This window comes from Dermacentor variabilis, chromosome 4 (assembly GCF_050947875.1).
Source record: "Dermacentor variabilis isolate Ectoservices chromosome 4, ASM5094787v1, whole genome shotgun sequence".
Lineage (NCBI taxonomy): Eukaryota > Metazoa > Arthropoda > Arachnida > Ixodida > Ixodidae > Dermacentor > Dermacentor variabilis.
Genome location: NC_134571.1, coordinates 13,557,832 through 13,581,190, shown reverse-complemented (window position 1 = coordinate 13,581,190; position 23,359 = coordinate 13,557,832). Strand labels below are relative to the sequence as shown.

The window sequence follows — 23,359 nt, the reverse complement described above, 5'->3', positions numbered from 1 at the left end:
TGGAATGTTTATGTTTATACACTACATCGTTCACACGATGTGCCGAAATGCAGATTAGATCAGGCGAATGCGCTATGCGAGACATCGATGCCGCGATGTCACAAGGACGAAGGTGATGTATGATGTTCCTCGAAGGAAGAATGGCGAGGTATATGTACAGAGAAGAAACGACGCATAAGTAAATATATTAACGACTTTAATGCCTTTTGTGTCGCTGTGGAACATACGAATTATGAGGAATAGGCCAATAATGGATACATTGACCCAATGATCCAAGAATCCAGTAGCCCAAATTTTAAGGAATTCGAAGGAGCTGTTGACTATCATACACTGTTCCATTAAAATGTTTGTATGCTTTAGAGATATTGCCGAGATTATGCGCACAGGTTTTACGTCGTGATTCATTGTCTGATTAAGCGAACCAAAGGTGCACTCACTGGCAATACTTTGTAGATCAAGGAGGAGGAGGAGAAAAAAAAGAAGAAAAGACAGGGAGTTTAGCTGGTCTAATTGTGCCGACTGGATAGCCTGTGCTGGGATAAAAGGCACAACAAAATAAATATAGAAAAAAAGCCTACAATAACGCGAAGCAACGCGCCAAACTTTCAAAGTCGCTCACACAATTCACAAGTCCTTAAGAACTTGAGCAGAACATTTAAAACCTTCAGTGGACCCGTTTCGACCAAAGTTTTAAGACGTTTTGCTCCGGCCAAGGGCGATCGTTGAGTTTTTTCGAGCGCGGTCGCTAGCATTTTTCTTGCCACACTGGAACGAAACAGTCACTGCTGTGTTGAGTGGGTTGCATCACGAGGCGGGCATCGGCGATATCAGTTTATTGCTATCGCACAAAACTCAAACAATGAAACGCTCAAAACTGACTCGTAAATATGCACACCTATGTATACGCTGGTGGATGGCGCTCCCCATGGCCAGGGTCCACCACACTGTTCAACTGATCCGCTGAACTTTGCGGCCAGGTTCACTACACAAAAGCCACAGTGCTTGATCATCTCATCGCTAGCAGGCTGTCGGCCATTCTAATGCGGAAGAGATAGGCGTTCGTGAATGCCACACCGAGCCTCAGGCGGCACAGAAGTGTTGCTTTCGCTGGCCGTATCGCTGTTTGAAGACGGAGCTGTAGTCGCAGATCCAATCTGCGTAGACGTGCGTTTGTAACATCACTCGTGTTCCACGGAGTATGTGTAAGCTAGCCTGCGAACAAGCGAACCTTTGTGGCTGCATCTGTTTTTGACAGTGGTGTTGATATAACATGAGCACCATCGTGGGCCGATCGGACAGCCTCATTCGCACTGTCGGTACCACAAATTCCGCAGTGGTACGGTACCCACTCGTAGATGTTGTTGTGCCCCTTCTCGAATACGGGATGGTGAAGCAGTCGAATGTCGGCGACTAATTGCACGTTAGGTCCGTGATTGAACGAGGGCAGCAGATACTGGAGAGCTGCCTTCGAGTCACAAAAGATCGACCATGGCTGTAATGTTTCGTGATCAATAAACTCCAGAGCAGCGCGGATAACTGCGAGTTCTGCAGCCGTCGATGATATCATGTGAGACATCTTGAATTGAATATTGATACTTTTCTAGGGAATTATCAGTGCTCCAGCTAAACCGTTAGTGTACACGTGGAGACGTTCACATGTGCTTCTTATGCAAGAAGGAAAGTACGCTTTGTTGGAGGGCGAAAGATGGCGTCTCTTTTTTCTCTTTGAAATGTTCGTGCTGCAGAAGTAAAGTTCAACAGTAAGGTTCCACGGTTGACGGTAGTAATCCTGCTAAACGCTGAACGAGGTCTATCGGCAGGACGGGAGGCGAAATTATGCGAATGAAATCGGGCGAAGTGCACCTTATAGCGTCGACTTGCATGTACCTATTGATGGAGTAGCCATGCGCGATGGCTATTGCCTGTGGATGCACTCTTGTGTAGGATAAGGCATATTCGCTGAGCTTGAGCTTACGCAGACTGGAGGGCAAAGAGGTTGATGCTACTCGTACTTCCTACCCAGTACAGACAAGTTATAACGTATAGCAGTCTAGCGACAGACCATATTCCTGAGGCTACTTTTTTTTTAACACGTGTAGTGGTAAATCTCAGACTTTCCTTGCTTCCGCTATATGCTACATACTACGATATGGCCCCTTTACTATAGCCACTATCTTGCGTAGGTCGCCCATGAGCATGGATGCATGACGGCGACTGCATTACGCCGATGCAGTGACTATGGACTAGTGAAGAAGGAGTGATAGTCGTATAACGACGGCGACATGACAACAGTGAGATGTCGATTCTTAAATTATGACGATGGCATAACTACGACCACGCGACGGCGACGACACGAGGACAATGAGATCGTAACAACTCTACGATGATGGTGGCGTGACGACGACGGTTTAAAAAAATTATGGGGTTTTACGTGCCAAAACCACTTTCTGATTACGAGGCACGCTGTAGTGCGGGACTCCGGCCTAATCTAAGCAGACGGGTGTTTTTGCATTTCTCCCACATCGAAATGCGGCCGCCGTGGCCGGGATTCGATCCCGCGCCCTCGTGCTTAGCAGCCCAACGCCATAGCCACTAAGCAATCACGGCGGGTGATGAAGCGAGAATGACGAAGATGACACTACCAAGACGGTATGACAACGAGAGTACGGCAATGGATGCATAATAGCGCCTTTGTGAGGATGACGCAATGACGACGATTGCATGAGAACGGCGGCACCATTACGACTGAATGACGACGACATGATAACTATAGAATGAAGAACACGGAATGACGACAATCGATCGATGAAAGTGGTATGACGACGACGAGATGATGACAATGGAGTGACGTTACTGAAGTGATGACAATGTTGAAACGGCAATGTGACGACGATGGATCACGACGACGGCATGGCGATAGTCGGTTGTCTAATTTACAATAACGGCGATGTAATATGTCCGCGATGGCATAATAACGACAATATGACCCCGAGTGCGTGACGACGACTGCATCACGACGATCCATGGCGTGACGAAGGCATGAGGACAGTGGGGTGACGACGAGTGTCTGATGACAATGGCTAGACGATGGCTGTATCACGAAACCTGTGTGACGACTACGGCATGACGACTGAAATGACGAAGCTGGAGTGACGATGATGACACGACTACGACGGTATTACGACGACGGTATGACAATGGAGGCGTGATAGCGACTGTCTGACGATGACGGGACGACAAGGGCGGCATAGTTACGATTAAATGACGACAGTATGATTACAATACAATGACGAATAAAGATTCACGTCGATGAAACGATGAAGGTGGCATGACGACGACGGAATGATGACAGTGGGATGACGTTGGTGAAGTGATGGTAATGATAAAACGTCAGCGTGACTACTACGGCGTGACGATAACGGTGTGATGACGACGGCAGGATGAGTTTTGGATGACAAAGCTGGAATGATGGCGATGCAACGACCACGACGGCATCAAGACCACGAGCACATACCTAGTGGACCAAGCTATTACGGAATTTGGGCCAATGGGTGGGAAAAAAAGCCTCACGATTGCATAGTGACGGGAGTCAGATCACAAAGCTAAAATAATTATGATTGAACGACCGCGATGGTACCACTACGGCGGCGACAACCAATGCATGACGATTGTGTGACGACGGCGGCAGGAAAAGTGTCGGATGACAAAACTAGAACGACGGCATGATGCAACAACCGCGGCGGCGTCACAACCACGAGCCCATATCTAATGGTCCAAGCTACTAGACAACTTGGGTCACTAGGTCGGAGCAGAAGGCGTGACGACGAGGGCATCACGAGAGTGTATCACGAAGCTGGAATGACGACAGTAGAACGACCAAAACGGCAACAAGGCGAGGAGCACACTCCTTGTGGCCGGCCGGCCGGCCGGCCAGCCATCTATCCAGCAATCCAGCCAGGCAGCCAGCCAAGACAAGACAAGACAGACAGACAGACAGACAGACAGACAGACAGACAGACAGACAGACAGACAGACAGACAGACAGATAGATAGATAGATAGATAGATAGATAGATAGATAGATAGATAGATAGATAGATAGATAGATAGATAGATAGGCTCAAAATGGCTGAAGTAGCCAAATAGTAGGCAAAGAGTGCTATTCGGATTAAAAATATCACACTGTATGGGCAAAAAATCCACGCAGTGCTTTTGGAGCGTAACGGCCAAGATAAATAGCTTGAGCGCACTCTATTCGGATGCCCAGCCGCTGTAAATACATTTGTCCGCAAGTCATGGGGGTGAAGAGGTTGTGACACTATAGAAAAGAGAGAGAGGCAGATTAGGAACGGAAGCCCATAACAATGCGCACAGATAATCTTTATTAATATCGTTTGTTGTACAGTTGGTTCAGTTTTAATTGCAGAACAATGTGAGTGAGCCCAGGGCTTAAGAGAAAGTCAACTCAGTCGCCGCAGAACCCTTTATTTTCGCAAGTCCCAAAATTTCCTCTGATTTAGCGAAGAAAGACTCTTGACACGCAAGAACTTTATTAACGTATGTTAAAAGGTCGTGGCTAGCGTTTGCTTAGTCAGTACTACAGATCTTAAAGCATGCTTAGTTCGATCCCGCAGTGCCCCCTTTACTGTGGCACAATCCTTGCACCGGCCTCTGAAATGAAACACGTATCACGTGCCATTTTCTTGAACACATGAACTGTTTTTGAAATCGTCAACAAATCACATTCCAGCTGATACCCCTCCGGTACTGCTGCAGTCGGAATATCGACTAAGTGTTTATTTTCGCACTGGCGATCCCTGTGCAGGTAAAAAGTTGCAGGCACAAAATACGATTCAAAAGACCACTGCAGGCGTCATTTGTGGTGCTAACTGACGGCTGCTGATCGGCCCAAGAAAAGAAAAACATCCCAAGAATTAAGTACACAAGCACGCACGCGATGAGAAGTTATTGGGGGAAAGTTCGGCTTGCAAAATTAAAGGGTTCCCGAAGGGTTCCAAATATGGCCTCAAATGAACGGGTGAGCGCTAAGACATAATACGAGGGGAATGAAAGTGAAGAAGCACTCAGGTAGAAAACAGGAGAATAATCATCACACAAACGCCTTTTCCCGCCCTAAGCCGCATGTGATGACATCGCAGACATTGCACACCTTTTTCCCCTAAGCAAACCACCCTTTAAAGCGAACGCTAAATATACGTTTGTTTGTTTGCTTACATGTCTAAATAAACAGTTTAGCGTACCGACTGATTTAGTCATTTCTTTAGAGCTGCAAATGTTAGAAACTTAAATCTCTGACGTTACCGCAACGGTACACTCCTAGATGGCAAATGAAAAAGAGTACAAGATCAAATAAGAACATCAGTCAAACGCTATTTCAGCTTGACACGAAGGCTTAACTGGAAACAGAGCTGATTCATCGAATGAACACTCAGGAATGCAGTATGAAAACGGGAAACACGATATGCTGGCGGTTTTGCCTGTGGAATTTCTTTGTAAACATCTTCGTCGCAAAGTGCGCCTTAGTTTTACGCGACAAAAGTGAGAAAGAAAGAGATATTTAAACTATGTTCATCCACAGATATTTCAATCATCGCTGTCCCTTTTATTATTCAGCCAGATAATAATACAGCAGAGATTGCCTAGAGCAATTAGCGAAAACCGAAAAGAAGCAACACGAAAGAGACGAAAAAAAAAAACAACATAAAGAGCCTGTGTAAGTAATTCACGCAGAGCGTATACGCGCGTACGAAATAAATGAGTTATCACAAGTGAGCAAAAAAATGTTTTTTTTCTGTAAATTTAGCGTTGTGGTCATTGAACCCATCGACAGGGTTGGGACACAAGCAAGATTTGGGCGTGTCCCCGTCGCATTGGCAGGCCAAGCAACGGTGCAAGAGTACGAAGCGTGTCTACGTTTGTACTCACTGACACCATTGGCCGATAACTTCGAGCAGAAAACATGAGAGATGTGTAGGAACCAGGCGTTGTAGGCCATCCTATTTTCGGTCACGAAGCAGAGCGCGGTATGAGGAGCTACTCACTGCTGGTGCCAGGCATAGGGTTTCCTGTAATAATTGCTAAAAGCAACTCTGGCGCTACGATCGTGCAGCCACCATAGTAATATTGTTTGGTACATGGATTTGTCTGATCTTCGTGCTTGTGGCTTCAAGCGTTCTTGCGGCTTTGTTTACTATGCGTTATCTGCCTTCATTGGCCGAACTTTCAAATGGTCACGAACCATTCTAAGTTCAGAAGGCCATAAGACTCGGCGAACACGCATAATCACTAGCAATTAGAGCGATTGCGCTTGTGTTTGTGGCGTAATGGTATCAATATCGAGCTTTTGTGTTAGAGATCCTGTGTCCTAATCCTGCCATCGAACAATTTTATTGTTTATTTAATTACTTATAACGCAGCATACTATGTTCCAAATGATGGGTTTTCAATGTCACGCAGCCGTTGAAAAGCTAGGAGGAGGAAGCTTATGCAAACCCGTGTACTTCTCGTAATTCCCATGCTGCCTGAACTTGCAATTCCCGTAGACAGTAGCGCCACAGATCCCTATAGTAAGTATTGTAGGAAACCTTATGGTACCAGGAGGTGCGGGAGGGCCTATTAATGTCACGTGATGGAAATTGACCGCAATAAAGGTCCTGACGCGCGCATATAGCGGAGAAGAGTGCGCAGCTGTGTTTATGGCGAGGCGAAATGCAAGCATGCGACGTTTAGTGGTTGTCGAGATCTACAGCATCTTATACCTCAACACCACGCGTTACCGAGACAATCTTCTCGCCGCTCCAGGCATAATATACCCGCCCGTTTGAAATTTCTCAGTTTATTCGTTCGACATTATCCGGCCGACCGCTTGTGCTGACGTCAACGGTGAGTTTGCTCCTTCTGGACCGAAAGTATATAGTGTGGCCTACGCTGAGCTTTCCATGATCGGTGACAACCTAAGAATTTTGTACAAATTCTGTAAGAATTCCACCCACAGAACTGCTCTTAATTTTTCCTCAGGGAATACGCGCTCAAAAACATAGTTCCCGTGGGAAGCAGATAGGTAAGCGAGCGTAACTGGCTCGTGCATCTGTACAAACTTTCTGAGTTGGATATAGCAGTGTATTAGCGACAGTATCCTTAGCTTGTCACCGATTATAGGTATCGCGCATATCGCTGCGAGTATTGAGCACGGCTTCATTTTTATCTTCCTTGCCAAAGTACAGGACCTAGTTTCTACGATTGGCACTTGCTATATTTAACGTAACAGCCGTTTCTAGTGGTTGAGAACATCGTGGCCAAGTATTGAGTCGCGCGATAAAATAGAACGGACGCATAGAGGCAGTTAGAAGTTGGCTCTACAAATACAGTAAGTCCAAAAAAGACGCGCATGGAGCAAAGACTGGGCCTTTTATACCGGAGGAACGGCTTCCGAAATCTAGGGGAACGGGCGCGCGCAGTGGGCATCAGCCCTCAATATTTAACGTTCATCCGCGATCTCTTCGCTCACGACTAGCGAAGTATAGCAAGTGTGAACACACTACCTTCGGCGTGGGAAGCGTTCAGTGGCCACCCATGAAGTCATACGAAGCTCGCATGATCCGTGTGATGTTTCATCATTCGGGACGGTTTCCCCATTTCTTCCTTGTCCCATCGCATCGCAAACTGTGCGACGAAAGAAGGTTAGAAATACGCGTCCGGTAGAGAAAAGTCGCGCCGTAGAGCCTTGCTCGGTAGGCCATTATTGACAAACATTTTGTGCACAGAGTACATGTGTAATGAAAAATAAAACTGTTGTTAATATCTACAGCCGTGGCCTGCATTCTTTTGCAATGGCGCCAACTAGCTAGTGGCGACTCATACTTCTGCTCCAGCACTTTTGGCAAACGGTATCACACTTGCAGTTACGATAAAGTGTAGCTTAGTTCTCCGGCCTCTTTCTTACGGACTTTGATTCTGAATGCGAGAGCCGGTGAAAGAGTATTTCCGTGCTCTCGGAGGAAAAATACGATGGAGCGAATCTTAGATATTCAGAGGTATTTCTCCTTTCCCCTGTTCGTTAACATTAATTTCACTGCAATCTCCATTTCTGAACTGCAAGCTCAAAGTCCGGCGACGAGGCCATAGAGAACAACGGAACGCGCACAGGCAGTCGAAAATTGTAGCCCGCGGACAACGCTCGCAGAAGTCGTTAACACATTCGAGTTCGTTATACGATACACGAGCACGTCCACAGCTGAGTTCCATGCTGTTGCCACAGCAACAAACAGCGCAGCTTGAATTATGCCAATCATTTCTGTTGCGTAGAAGGTGCTTACAACGTCCGCAGTTTTGATCAAGTTTCATTTTTCACCATCACTGCTAAACTAACTGCCACTACATAACAAATATTCACGCTGAATGATGTACTCAAGAATACGCAGTAGAAACCATACATCATAAATGTAAAGCAGGGCGTGATTTTCCACTGCAGTGTGAACAGCCCTTTGACGGTATCATTTGGTATTTCGTAAAACGTGTCACCAGTGAGGCACATCGTGTGTCTGTTGAATAACAACAGACAACAACTGACCGTCTGTCAAGATTTCCCTTCTTCCTCAGAAAAAGTACCAGCAATTGATGGGCACTTTCTTAATTCTAAAAAGCAGCTCAAAGGCAATAGGGAAGTTAGAAAGCGTGAAGTTTATAACATGCGCTTCGTAATTGTAGGCGTATGTAGCGCTTTCGCTTGACTGACCCTGATCTAGTTTTCGCGAGTTGGACATCTTCCTTTCGGACTGCGCTACGATTGTGCAGACAGCGCGGGCGCAAAATCCACCCTAGGCGGTTGTAAGTTGAAGAACGCGTAAACGTGTCCACGTCTTTTCATTCATCATGGCTTTTAGTGTGATGTATATAGTATGCACATCGTCTATGACGCATGTCACGCAAAGAGGATTGAATACATGGGGAGATTACAGTGATATATTACGCAACATTTGATTCCAAAAAGCAAGAAAAATACCGCAGATCGAAACGAGTAACAATGCTCGCTCGATATAATTGTGCCTTAGTTGATTGAAACTGGATCAAAACGAACGCGGTAGTATGCGGGCATGAAGATTTACTCTGCATATATCGTATACATAATAAAGACTGGCACGCCGAACACTTCACGCACATTTGCCTCTAAGAGAACGAAGTGCAAGACAAAATTTGTTTGGCAGAGATATTAAAATGTGAGAGGAGAACATCAGAACCAGTGCAGTCTTTAAATAATTTTCTCAGGATCATCCTGACGAAACTACGAAAAAGATATGCTCATTAACGGTACAGCGAAATGGAGCACGAGCGATTTGCTCCGAGCCACAGCGTGAGACCAAAACAAACAAAATATCTATAGCTGACAGCATAGTGGTACGAGCTTATAGATGTAGCTTGGAGGGCAGAGGGAAAATAAATCTCGAAAGTCTATCAGATTTCTATGAGGAGAGCGTAGTAAAAAGGGCTAGAGTTAAAAGAGCTGGTATACGGCTCCCCGAAGTGCTGCTTTCTGTGCAACGGGCGTTCCTTGAGGGCTCCGGGAGTTACTGACAAATGTGGAAGGAAGACGCTAACTTGGTCACGAAGGCGCATTTGGTCAGCAGCGGTTGTAGTGTGGAGGAAATGTGCGGTCTGGAGACATTCGAGTGTTTCGCACATAAGCTAGCTATTTAGTTTTCGTCTGTACGTGGCCTACACATATTCGTCAAATTGTTGTTTCTATGGCAACGCCTTGCACTGTACGCAAGGATCGAATGAGGTGTGATACTCGGTGTTTTTATTCGGTATTGAACGGTGAATAGATTGGACAGTCATGAGAGGGAGTTATGCACAGTAACTTTCCAAGCCTAAGCTTGCAGGACCATCAGTCATGAAGTCGCAGCTGGCAAACCATTCAATTTTGAAACTTGAGAAAACTAGCGAAAAAATTGAGACGCAAACACGACGGAAAGAAGATACATCACAACGCTAGAATAGCACATGACATATATTTGAAAAAACGAATCAACCCTCGAACATCAAACTGCCGACGAATGCGCAGTGCTTTTGGCAAGGTAAAAATTCTTTAAATTTATTAAGACATTTTGCCTTATCTGTTTCTGATTCCTTATCTTTAAAGCTCAGCCTCTTAGAAAAGCTATCTATCGCTCAGAGAGACAGAATAAACACTGATGCATTTTCCTGGCATAAAACGCCTCAAGTATTTCTCTTTCGGTTTTCATCCAGCCCCTGCCAAGAATCTTCACTTTGTGAAAAAGTCGTGCAAAGTCACACTGACGAAAGTGAGGGCAGTAAACCCCACGTAACCAGCTCCCTGACAGTTGGTCAACGCACAATGCTCGCAAACCCAGTTACTGACGCGTCGGCCTGTTTGGACAATATAGACCTTACTACACTTTTGTAGATAACATGCGTCGCGCACTTAACGTATTTGTTCACATGCTTGGTTCTGCACGCTCCTTTCTTCTTTCCAGCATTTTCATTGCGCGTGCACAGTTCCGACAGCTTACAAGGAGCGGAAAACACCAATTGTACACCAGTCGTCCATCGACTTTCTTGATATGTTACCTGATATTGCTATCTCTCTGTCCGATAAAGAGACAGCTTTTCTAAAAGGCTGAACTTTAAAGATAAGGAAGTAGAAAGTAGAAATAGATAAGGCAAAATGGTGTGTTCACTGATTTAAAGAATTGTGTACCTTGCTAAGAGCATTGAGCATGCGTCGGCGGTTTGATGTTCGAGGGTTGAAGCGTTTTTTTATCAAATGTACGTCAGTTTCTAACCCAGCATTGTGGTGTGTCTTCTTTCCGTCGTGTTTGAGTCTCAGTTTATTCGCTGGTTTTCTAAAGTTTCAGTATGAACGAATTGGCCCAGCATGCAGCACTTCTACAATACATTTCATCTTGCCTGAATCAGCATCAGACAGAAAAGGAGAAAACTGCGTCACGTGGGCGAATTCCAATGATCTCTCCCGGTGGGGGCTGCTACGACCTTCCAACGAGCCAGTTGTTAAGATTGCCAGCGGAAAACAGCGCACCACGCTTTGGATCACATCGGAAGTTGTTTCGGATAGGGGATTCGGGAAGCAGCGTCCGAAACTTACGACGAGTACGCGCTTGGTTACTGAAGTGTCAGGGTCACTGTCGACTCAATACCGCTGTTGTCTGGAGTGCTTTAAGAGCCAATATGGTGGGGATCTTGTCGCTAAAGTGAGCTCTTTCTTTGGCAACAAACAAATCTGGCACAGTAATAATAAATTCGAATAAGGGGGGGGGGGGGAACGGGGACGCTGCGAGCACATTTTTATGTAGAAGGCGCTAAAACAGTGCAAAAGAGACATGATTCCCACGTCTCCACTTGCTGACCATGACAATGGAAGCAAGAACATAAGACCTACTCGCCGTGGCGGTGTAGTGACTTTGGTGTTGCGCTGCTAAGCCCGAGGTTGCGGGATCGCATCCCGGCCGCGGCGGTCGCATTTGATGGGGGGCGAAATGCAAAAACAACGGTGCACCGGGCACACGTTAAAGAAACATAGGTGGTCAAAATTAATCCCGAGACCCCACTATGGCGGGCTTCATAATGATATTGCGGTTTTGGCACGTAAAACCCCGGAATCTCTTAAGAACACGCGACTTGTCGAAGAGCGATGCCAATTTGTAACGATCAGACAAAAACGCGAACGGGCTCCCGCATCGACCATTGGAAAACGAATTCTGCGCAACCGGAAGCAGAAAGGGAGAAAAAAAATTGCCCTGGATCGACCAGTGGAATTCGCCTCCTGCGGGCATCGAAAGGTCGGGTGCAGTTCAAAACGAATTCGAATAGAGTGCGCACGGTCGTGACGCACGCGAGGCCACCATGCCGGCGTCGTTCCCATCTTACAAGGAGACATCAGTGCTTGTGTTGTCCGACTTCCTTTTAGACTTTCTTAAGAGTGCCTGCCTGTAAACGTTACCACCAGTCTTTCATGGTCGTTTCTGGTATCACAGTTTACGGGATACCGAAATATCTGAGGCAGATGCGCCCCCCAGTTAGAGTTCACTGGGCCGTTTGTATTACGCTTAAGTCAACCAGAGCGCGCATAATCAGTCTTGCGACGACCATGTTCTGTCTGTCTACTAGTGCAAAGACATAGGCCGCAACAATCATTAGCACGTAGTATATTTTTTTCCTGTCTCTCTCTCTTTTCAGCGGGAACAATGAATCCATGGAAAAGCGTTTCTGAGGCGTTGTGGTTGAAGAAAGCACCACAAGATGGCGACACCAGCACTGCTGCTGTCGATGACGTTTTCGCGTTCCGGAATTCTGCTTCGTAGCGCGCTGTTTACAACGAAAACAGAGGAGCGAGCATGTCGAAGGCATCGATAATAAAAAGGTGCGAGTGCTTAGCCGGCCCGACGCGCTGGCTTGATTGAACTCCACTTTTGCACTAAAGCAAAGATTGAGAGGAGAGAGAGAAATGAAGCTATTGAGGGTAAGTTAACAGCAAGGGAACATCCTGGAGGAGGGAGAAGGCTAAGGACATGCAGGCTGTCTTTGGTTATATCAAAGCGACCTTATTTTTTTGTTCACTAAGGCTCTGGAACTTATTGCACGAAAACTTTCCCTCGTCTCATTAAAATGGCCGACAATGTTAGCTGCTATACGAGTGCGGCCGCGAGGAAGCCGTGAAGCACTTTCTCTGCCCTCGCTACAGTGAGCTGAAACGGTAGCTCGCGACTGTATGACCGGCCGCTTTTGGATTACGAGTAGACGAAACTGTTGTTCCTACTCCTATTGACGTCATAACGTCAAACGTCAATGCAACATTTGGAAATTCTTCGGTAAGTGTTGTGCGGTGTCATCAGCTTAGCAGTTATTCTTCCCAAGTACGTGCCTTACGTCATTGTCTACTGTTAGGCTTTGAACAACTACGATTTCATGACTTAAAGCGCGGTGGCGCCATCTGCCGCTAAAAAGGCGAAGCGCTCACCAGGAAACGTCGGTAAAAGTGCATGGCTCAGTATGCTGCTGCAAAGTTATGGGAATCATTGCCGCAGGTTGCCGGGCATTTTGATTCATTAAATATAATGTCCACATAATCTGTGCTCGCAGCCTCTTTCACCGAAGTCGCACCGCCGTTCGTAAGCAAAAGAAGCTTTAACTGGTCGCATTGAGAAGCCAAAAATGTATCTGGATATCCGAATAGACGTTCTACAGGTTCTACCGCTAAATCAAAATATAATTAGAGCCACCATGCTTGGTTTTATTGCTGCATACGAAGCGCGCAGTACAAATAACATAACAAATTAGTGCATGGAATCCGTTAGTCTGCCACAAAATATGCATTAGCGGAAAGAAACTCCACAGTGGCCGTGGTGAACTGCCAAAGGTCACAGTCGGGGAAACAGTCAAAGCCTATGGGACGGGGTGTCATCTGCAGCTTGACGCACTTTCCTGAAATCTAGAATCTTGCATCAGCATTGGTGTGCAAGGAAATAATACGCATCCTGACGATAATTAGAAGCGGTCAGGTGTTAGCATATTGCACATGAGGGACATGCGGTTAATTCCGGACGAAACTGGCAAATATTGTTCGCAAAAACGTCGATATCGTACGAAACGAGTCAACAGCTGCCTCTTTCTTTGCACTAACGAGCCAACAGCTTAGGCGGAAGCAGCATTTATATCTGTATTCATAAGCAATTCTTTACTCGATATACCTGCACTTTCTCTTCACTACAATGGCACACACCGATCGTCTAGGAAACCACGTACGTTTCACCCTACATTTCTCTTGTTGGCAAAACGTGTGTTCAAGTTCTTGCCACTGCAACTTGTTAATGCTATATGATGTCTCATAAAAGCACGAACTGCCGAATGGCCACAGAAATCTTCGAACTAGGCTAAATGGTTCGCGGCACAAGACGAAAAATTCTAGGCTCAGAAGAACCGGTTGGGGCAAGCCTTCAGTGGTGAAGAATTTTAAAAAGTCAATCTGCGATATTCGCTGTTTTGCATGACGTTTCTGTCTGCAAGAGCTACTGAAATCTGTAGTAGCCCGTGGCTGTCGTGCGATAAGAACATTGTGCGCGATCGGCTTATATGATTTGAGAGCTGGCACCATTGGAAGCGCGAATGCATCGGACAGGAGGATCATTGAAAAGCTCACGAATGTCTTCTCTATACTGGCATCCCCGATTTGGGGGACACGTCTGGTGGTCTCCCTAAGGACTACGCATATGTAAGGCAAAGTTAGGTCGAGTGCTGCCCACTGGTACGTGTACAAAGATCGCTTTCGTCCTCCAAAGATTTGAACATTACAGATGGTAACGAAATAACAGTAGGGGGACGGTATAGAGTACGAATTACATACTATGAAAAAAGAACCAGTATTAAGCATCCAGAAGCGAAAAAGGCCTTAGAACGCCCACAACTATATATCACTAAAAGCGTATTGATTGTGTATATTAAGTATAGAAAGAGTGAAAAAAGGGAGGTGATAAAAGAGCAGTGGTAAACTTTCTCGCGATTCTACTACCGACGCCCGCGATGTAGTACGGCACTTGGGAATGAAGATTAGCAAAGGTTTTCATCAAGTAGGGGAGAGTAAAGGGTCATGGCGACAGTGACGATCTTAATGCAGTGTTAGCACCGGGACAGCCTTCACAATGCTGACGTCTCTCTGTCGAGCGATCGCCCAGTTGACCAACACGCCTTCTGTCCCGAGGGGGAAAAAGGAAGAGGGCTAGAGCCTTTGTTAAAAAACATTATGCGAATTGAAAGGTATTGCGAGCTGTATACCACTCGGATTGTCGCCTATTGCGAAAGTACAGCTCGAAAAAGTTAGAAAGGCTAGGCGCGTAAGTACACTGGGAGCTGTCATCGCCGTCATAATCGGACAAGGCTTATCGACAACCACCGCAACTGGACGTACATATATAAACAGTGCACGACAAGTTTCGTGAAGCAGAACGCGGCATCCCTTCTGCGCTGCCACCGTCACTCTCTCGTGAAAGGAAAGCAACAAGTGTTTACGACTGACGTGGCACTTATCGGAGCAGCGCATAGTTGCCGTGTGATCGACGCTACATGCAGTCGCCGACGCACCTTAGGCACGCGCAGAAACTGACGCAAACAGCAAGACATGTAACCGTTTGCCGCCCGAGTAGCCAATGTAGACATGTCCTGCAAGGCACCTTTGAAGCGGTTACAATCAAGCCGTGACTTTAGTTAACCGCCATAGCCACAGCCAGAGCCCCCAATCCCGTGTACAAAACCATTCTTCACTCCAAAAGGTGCGATCGCCGGGCAGTCTTTCTCTGTGCTCACTTTTGGGGATAGCAGCGCTTGAGAGCCACAACTGCATCACACCGGCCGTCGTCACCCCTTCGTGGTTCGCCCACGCACATGGCGATGCATGGCGGCGGAAGCAACGAACGCGGGTGGCCGTCTCCAATCAAGAAATTCGGACACACGCCAACAGTACTAGGCTCCGTCTGTGGTTAGTCGAATGCCCGAAAGCTAAAGCTTTAACCGTAAGACAAGCGCATTCTCGAGGCGCACTCTAGTTCTGCACATGCGCATATGTCCGTCCACCACCCCCACATAGCATCCTGGACAGAGCTAGAGCAAGGCCCGAATCATGTAGCACACTTGTCCGATGCCTTCCAGACGAAAGACCTGACCGGCCCTCTGGAAGCCCATCTTCTCGTAGACGGGCTCGGCCGAGCAGCGGGCCACGCACCACACGCAGGCGGCCCGCTTGTCGGTGGCGTGCTGGATGCACGTCGAGATGAGCCGAGAGCCAACTCCGCGGCCCCTCAGCGGGAGATCGACGGCTAGACCCCGGATGCGCCACGAGCTGGCTTCCGAGGCCAGCTGGATGGCCCTCTCGACGCTTGGCAGCGGGGGGCGCCCGGGGCGCTCCGCCGATACCTTCGCAGACGCGTCGGTTCCCGTCTTCGAGCCGGTCGGCGCGACGCTCGGACCGTATTCCTCGCGGCAGGCCCCGTTCATGTCGTGAACGGTGGCAGGTGGCGTGTCTGCTGTCGGATCAGCCACCGCTGGAGCCGTCTCTTCGTGCCGTTCGTCGGGCGCAATCACAGAAAGCGCTGAAATCTGGTCGCATATCAGCTCGTTCGATTCGCTTCCCGGCTGCTGGTCGCCTAACTTTCCGGCAGGTTCGACGTCCAAATCTGCAGCTGTCGTTGACAAGCCATCGGTCGGGACGTCAGCCGCAACGCCAGCACATGGCGGCGCGCAGTTATGCGGCTCGGCGGCCATCCGCTGTGCTTCGGGAAAGACGAGCGACTCGTGGAAGGCGGACACGACGCCGACCAGTCGGCCGTCGACGTAGGCTCCGAAGTGTGCGGTGGTCGGCAGCTCGTCTCCGCGGTAGTCGACGCGCACCAGGTCGGGTCGGAGCACACTCTGTCGGAGCGGGAGCGTGTCGCAGGCGACGATTTCTCGGATCTGGCATGGCAGCGGCGCCTCCACCATTGGTCCGCCCCGCTGGGAGCCCGCCCTGCAGCGAAGAGTAACCACGTTTGTATTTTGCGATGTTGGAATGTTTCACAAGTTTACGAAGTCCACTACAGTCAACCACAAGAACGAAAAAAGTATAGGTTAAGCATTATATAGCTAGCGAACCCTCCCCGAATTATTCTTCCTGCATGGCTTGATTTAACTATGACACCACTTCCGAGATATTAATTCCCAAAGTGTGTGACAAAACGAATTCGCATTCCAGTTATTTTCGTCCCGAAATGGATAAAAAGGTGTATTTTTTTTTTCAAGAGAGTTTTATGTTAGGGGACGCAAACCCCACTCAAGAGTTGGGGAAAGCAAACCACCATGCGTACAAAGGAACCCAAAGTGAGCACAAAAGAGCGCCAAGGGCCCACAACGGAGTCCCCCAACGCTCGGGTGAGGTTTGCGTCCCCTGACCTAAAGAGTATGTAGAAAACCGTGCGCTTAACGTCCAGTTTGACAGCGCCTGCCGCGAAACTGGTTGCATCTAAGAATTCTTACCAAGTGGGTGTTGCTTGAGAACTTACCAGCTAGAATCCGTGAACTGCAAGACGTACGTGTCAGAATGCAATTAGTTAAAACATAACTAGTGACAGTGTTCTTCATTGTTCAATTATGCATTTCAATTTATTGTTCAATGTCCGCCTCTTCCATTGATTCAATTCCGTTCTAGCATCAGAGTTCTGCTATATCACCCACAGGCAGTTTTTAAATCTTCTGTCAAAAACACCCGATATATTATGCCATTAATTTGGTGAAAAGGGGCCAAATTTACAAACGTTTTCGTTTTTAAGTGCTATTGGCACTGACTTGTTGGCTTCGGTAATAATTTGTTCTGTATTACAATTGACCAGTATCTGCTCTCAAATTAATCGCTTTAGCGTAAGAAATGTTGGTTATGAGAGCCCAAGTGAAGAGACTGGGAATGCTTGTTTCCACGCAGTCAAAGAAAGTCAGGAAGGCTACTCGCCTTAGCATATTGTAGCCTCCTTATAAAAATGTATTTCCTATTATAAATTTTTTTGTTTATTTTAGATTCTATATAGAGTCTGTTGATTGCAAATTAATATTTCTCGCTAGCACAGCACCAGGATCATCTCCGGTTGCACGAATCTGGGTCCAACAGCTATGAAATATAGGCAACACTTGAGTTTGGGCGGGCTGTAGATTTTCTGTAGAGCCTTCTTCGAAGCATCTCTTCCTTATACCATCATCACCATTCATCAGCCCTTTCTCTCTCCGTCCCTTTTCCCCAGTGTAGAGTAGCAGGCCAGAGCAATCTATAGCTCAGGCCGACCTCTCTGCCTTTCTGTAAATAAATTTCTCTCTCTCTCTCTTCTTGAAGACCAGCTTGCCTTGTCGTAACATCGTAATTTTGGTAATAAGCTATATGAGCGCTGTAGGATAAAGGGCATTAAGCCGTGTATATTTCCTCTGATACAAGGAGGATAGTACAGATTTCCCAGAATTTTCCCGGAACGGTTGTTTGGAGATAGTTTATAAATTGACAGAAAGTGCAACGACACAAAGTCTATCGATGTCTATAGACAGTCTACGAACTTTAAAGAAAGACGACTTGCCCTTTAGATTTTCTATAGTCTAGTTCTTCTATTTTTTATTTTTTGCGATGGGGGGGGGCCGAAAGTTTGGGCTACTTAAGTCAATTGAAAACCTGAGGTTCCTATAAGCCATAATTATACCGCTGTTGGCAAATGACGCTCGAGGGACACCAGGTCCGGCAGTCATGATAATCCAAGTGAACGTTCACTCGGCACCCAAGACAGCGTGAACAGGTCGCAGTTAAGGCTACTATACGGTGCACTTGAAATGCAAACGCTTTGTTGCCCCGAATTCTTTCTGATCCTGTGTCCGTGTAGGAGTTCTCACTGCAATCATCTTCGAGCTGTGGCGTGCCGCTATAGCCGCCATTCGTGCAGCGCCGATCGAACAACGTGCGAGGCAGCGTCTGCCAGTGTACACGTGCGGCATGTCCAAGACGGGTCTGTCCTGTGGAGAACGAGTCATATGGAAGCCCGGGTGGGGGCGTCTATGGAGCGTTTATACAGTGCTATGCAACGCGTGCAATGAGTACTCCTACACAGACACCGGATCATAAAGAACGCGGGGCGACAGCGCGTTTGCATTTCGAGTGCATCGTATAGAAGCGGCATGCCTGCTGTACTTTCTCTGGTTCTTTCTTTGTTTGATATATATTTATAACCTTATTTATTTCGTGATCATGAATGAAGCACCTTTATTACAAACTGGATGGCGCTTCGTCCTAAGACGGATGAATCAAGGAAACGGATGACATGCGACGATGGATGCCAGCTTCACGATATCTGCGCATTTTGAATACGACTGTCGTCGGGGTCGTTCCTCGATATTTTCTTTTTCTGCGGTAAATCATTCGTTTTCCCTCTCGTTTCCTCCTATTCTCCTCACCATTTCCTTCCGGCACATTTCTATCACTTCCGTCCCTAATTCTTGCTTTGTTTTTGTTTCAAATTTATTTCGCTTCGTTTGACTGACACATCGATAGTCTCTCCTTTCGATGTCCAAGTGGCTTTACTACATATTAAAAAAAATTATGGGGTTTAACTTGACGAAACCACTTTCTGACTATGAGACACACCGTAGTGGAGGACTCCGGAAATTTCGACCACCTGGGGTTCTTTAACGTGCACGTAAATCTAAGTACACGGGTGTTTTTGCATTTCGCCCCCATCGAAATGCGGCCGCCGCGGCCAGAATTCGATCCCGCGACCTCGTGCTGAGCAGCGCAACACCACAGCCACCGCGGCGCGTTGCCACAGGTTCAGCAAGACATCTCCCACGACGCTGTCGGCCAGACGCCGCCTGCCCTAAAGCCTTCCGCCGCTCTCGCAGACGGAACGCGGCGGCTCTGTGACGCTGCAGACACGGCCGCCAGCGTCCGCCGGCAAGCTGCTTTGAAGCCCGTTCTCGATGCCCTGCCTTCGCGGCATCACCGGGAGTCCTGACTGTGTAGTATTTTATTATACGTACATTTGCCATTTGTGCGAAGGAAGTGATAACTTCTACTAGAGCAACTACTACTGCGGCCACTATTATTATTATTATTATTATCTTCATTCTTATTATCAACTACTACTAATAAGAAGAGAAAGAAGGACGAGGAGGATGAAACGCTGAGGAAGCACGTTCCAGCGACAGGAGCGGTGGCTCTCACTCTTTTGCAGCGGACTGTACCCTCTATGAAGCTAGTTAGTGGCGAGTCCCTCAAAGAGCCGGCGCATAAAAAAACGAAATGGTGAAGGGAAGCAACGTCTTTAGAAAGGAAGGCCGGAGAAGCCCCAGCCACGCGCCTACTTCATACGCAGCGGATGGAAGGAGTGGGGAAATGGGGAAGGCTTCAGGCGTTCGCTCGGCGAGCCGCCCGGCGTGTTTTTTAATAACCCCGCTTTCGCTCTCTAATGGCTCCCTAACGGTCAATCGCACCAGCTTCATTTCCAGCTGATGGTTCGTCTCGCTTCTTAGTAAATCAAAGCGCTACAGCCCGTGACAGCACGGTTGCGTGCGTTATGTAAGGCGCCTCGCAGGTTATATGCCATACAACAGCACCGGGCGCAACAAGCGAAGGAGAAAGTAAATGGCTCGCTGCGAGGCAAGGTCGCACGATCTACGAGTTCGGCAGCCTCACGTACTGCACGACGAGCAGTGCCTGAGGTACACATATGCTTCGCAACGCGTGACATTTTTCTTTTTTCTCCTAACTTCTACACCACATTAGCTCTGAAACGGAGCTGACTAACTCTTACTCTGTAAGGAACGGCGTGGCATGCAACTACTATGTGGCAAAAAAAAAGTTCCTGAGGTAGAAGCGAACTTGTTAGCGAGGTAAGATAGGTTGTTCAGCACCCACGGCCAAAATAAGGTTCGTTATTTTGAAAGTACCGCAGAGTTGGTCGAGAAGAGTTGGAAGTATATAGCGGAGCCATTTGGTGGAAGTGAGAACTCTTTTTACCGCCGGTTTTCGTGGCAAGACATTCCCAACCTAAGGATGTTGATTTTTTTTTTTTGTAAGCTCGATGAAGTGTAGAAACATTTGGCAAAAACAATTTTGCCAAAAACAAGAACACGGACTTTTCGCAGCCTTCAGTCGTTCGGACAAGCGGTTAAATGCACCAAGTATATATTTTTGTTCGCTCTTCTTCTCACTGGTTCTGCACGAATTTTGTCTTCACGCTCGCAATCTCCGTCCGCTCCTTTATTACTTACGGGAAGGAGACGACTGGTGTGATTTCCGATGTGGGCCTTGAAATCAAGTACGCGGACCTCAGGAGTCATCAGTTCATCGGTGCGCGCATTCTTGAAATTCGCCGCTTGGGGAACTCCCGGTGCATCAAGTTACTATTTACTTCTTCGACATTAGCTGCGTCTGACAAAGGGGTACGCGATAGACCGTGCCCGACCATTCTTTCCGAAGCCTCTTCACTGCCGAAGGTGTCTCAATATAAGCCACGTGAGCGCTGTGTGCAACAACGAAGAAATCTGCCAGCGTTGCGGCGGAAATAATGCAGCGCCTGCTGTGACGCGTCTTCATTCGAATGTCCGAACTGTCCTGGAAATCACGTCGAAGGTTTGCCCGAATCTGCGAAAAGTTTGTATTCTCCGAAAAATATATCAAGAGACGAATGTTCCCCTGCTCAGTCTGTTCACCGAGACAAACAACGCTCACAAAAGAAACTCCACCCAGCCACATCTGAGGAACTGCATAGCGGGGCGCAGACGTCACGATCACATGTGCCTTTGTCTGCATCGGAGATAGTAAACACACCTACGGGGAATTCAAGGACAGTGAGAGCACACGGCGAATATTCGTCACCACCGGCTGATACAGACACGGAATGGCGTTTGCTGCCATCTAGACCCACGGCCACGACACCTTGCCGTAGCGGTCCTCTGCACCAAGTATGATTGAGCCAATAAAGCTGGCGACACTACAGGCAATCAAGGAGATGGATATGATGAGAATTAACGCGTTAAGAAAAATGCTGAGCCATCTGGTGGTATAAATGCGCGTGGTTCTCTGTGGTCTCCAGACACTGGCCGCTAAAAGAGCCTCGCAGGTTCTCGCCGCACTGACGACGCTTATCGCAGCAGTTTATATTTTGTGGAGATTTTTCTTGGCGCTTGTGCTGCTGGAGCAGCAGAGGATTACATGCCAGCTTCTTCGTTGCGCCTTTATCTGAAGGTTAATTTGGACTGGTGACTGCTGCCAAGATCTGGAACCCAGTGGTGGCTTTATGGGTAACATTTCTGAATGTTTGTCAACAGAATCTTGAACTTGTTGTCATCATTACGCATGCCTTTTCTATCGCCATCGTCCCTCATAACACTTTTGCGTTCCCTTTGCCCCTCCCGATGTGCAGAGTAGCAGGATAAGGAACGCTCGTTCGCTCCAGGCCGACCACTCTGCCTTCTTTCAAATCGGTGTTCGCGCAACACTACCTCGGTTCCCCTTCGATTCTCTCGTAGCTCCTGTACGCGCTTTGTCTGCACCCAGCTTTCCTTCACTCCACCTTTGGCGCTTAGTTACGCCATTTTTAGGGTGCCGCGAAGTAGTTGGAAATATGCACTGCATGGTAATGCGTTTCGTATTCTTTTAGCACTAACCGAGTTTTTTTTTTTTTTGCCACTGTCTAACCGCGTTCGCCAGCGTATTTCGAGGACAGTGAAGTCTAACACAGTGGTAACGGTCACACGGCGGTATACAGGGGAAACAGAGCGCTTTGAGACGCTACCGTCCAAGACGTCGCGGCACCTCTGCAGCCGCAGCGTCTGCGGCGCTGCACGGGGTTCCGGACTTTTCCTTGAGGAAGTGGCGCGCTCCAAGTTTCGCTTGGCTTCCGCGTTCGCGTAAGGCACGGTGGTATGGGTAGCGCCACCCTTAACGCATACTGTAACATTGTGCGACAAATAAACACTTCGCAACGCATGCTTTAAACACGTCCTAGGATAGCAACCGGGGTTAGCTCTTCGTAAACTTTCTTCAAATCTTCAACTCCGTTTTACATTGTATTTCCGTACCCGGCCTTCTTGTTCGCCTCCAAGTCGACGAAATGAGCATGACGTTACGTCACATGTGAAACGCATCTTTCTAGTACATAGCTGCTGGTGGCAGTAACAGAAAGCGGCAAGCTAGTCCGCATGAACGTATAATGGTTTCCAGCAAGTACGGACGCGAGCACAAGTAGAAACGGGCAGGACTACAACTGAAGTTTATTGTAAACTTCAGTTGTAAGTCCAGCGTTGTCCTGTCCGTTTCTACTTACTTATGCTCGCGTCCGCACTTGCTGGAAACCATTATACGTTCACCATGCACCAACTGGCCCAGCAAACTACTCTACTAGTCCGCGTGTTGCGAGGGACCAGCTGAGGGAAGCACCGGCTGCCTTCTTCTGGGCGATTTTGCCATCTCCTCCGTAACTAGTGTGGTTACTACAAGGACGCCGAACGCGCCCAGCCGCAGGCCGCACATTGTCACAAACCATCGGACACCCGATTGCCATATACAATTATATGTTCAAATAAGTGCTGTTTCTGAGGGAAAGTAATAGTTGTTGAGCCCGAGGAGCAAGGGCCTCCTCATGTTTCCTCAGGAGTTTTCCCATTCCGCTCCCATCGGAATATAAAAATGCCCATGTACTTAGACAATTGGGTTTTAGGTAGGGATGTTAAACGCTGTGAGTCAATCAAATGAAATTAATCGAAGAATCCTTAGTTGACCTCTAATCAAATTCAATATTGAAATTGTTTATTTA

The 23,359-nt window shown here is 47.6% G+C and overlaps 1 protein-coding gene across 1 annotated transcript in view; it reads right to left on the bottom strand.

Moving 5' to 3' along the window:
• Positions 1–4,350: 4,350 nt before the first annotated feature.
• The window catches only part of LOC142578681 (uncharacterized), a 90,470-nt gene continuing 71,461 nt past the window's right edge, over positions 4,351–23,359 (bottom strand). Inside the window, exon 2 of the mRNA XM_075688153.1 lies at positions 4,351–16,548. Within this exon, the coding sequence (XP_075544268.1) occupies positions 15,648–16,548 (901 nt within the window). The 3' untranslated portion in view covers positions 4,351–15,647. The remainder of the gene's footprint in view (positions 16,549–23,359) is intronic.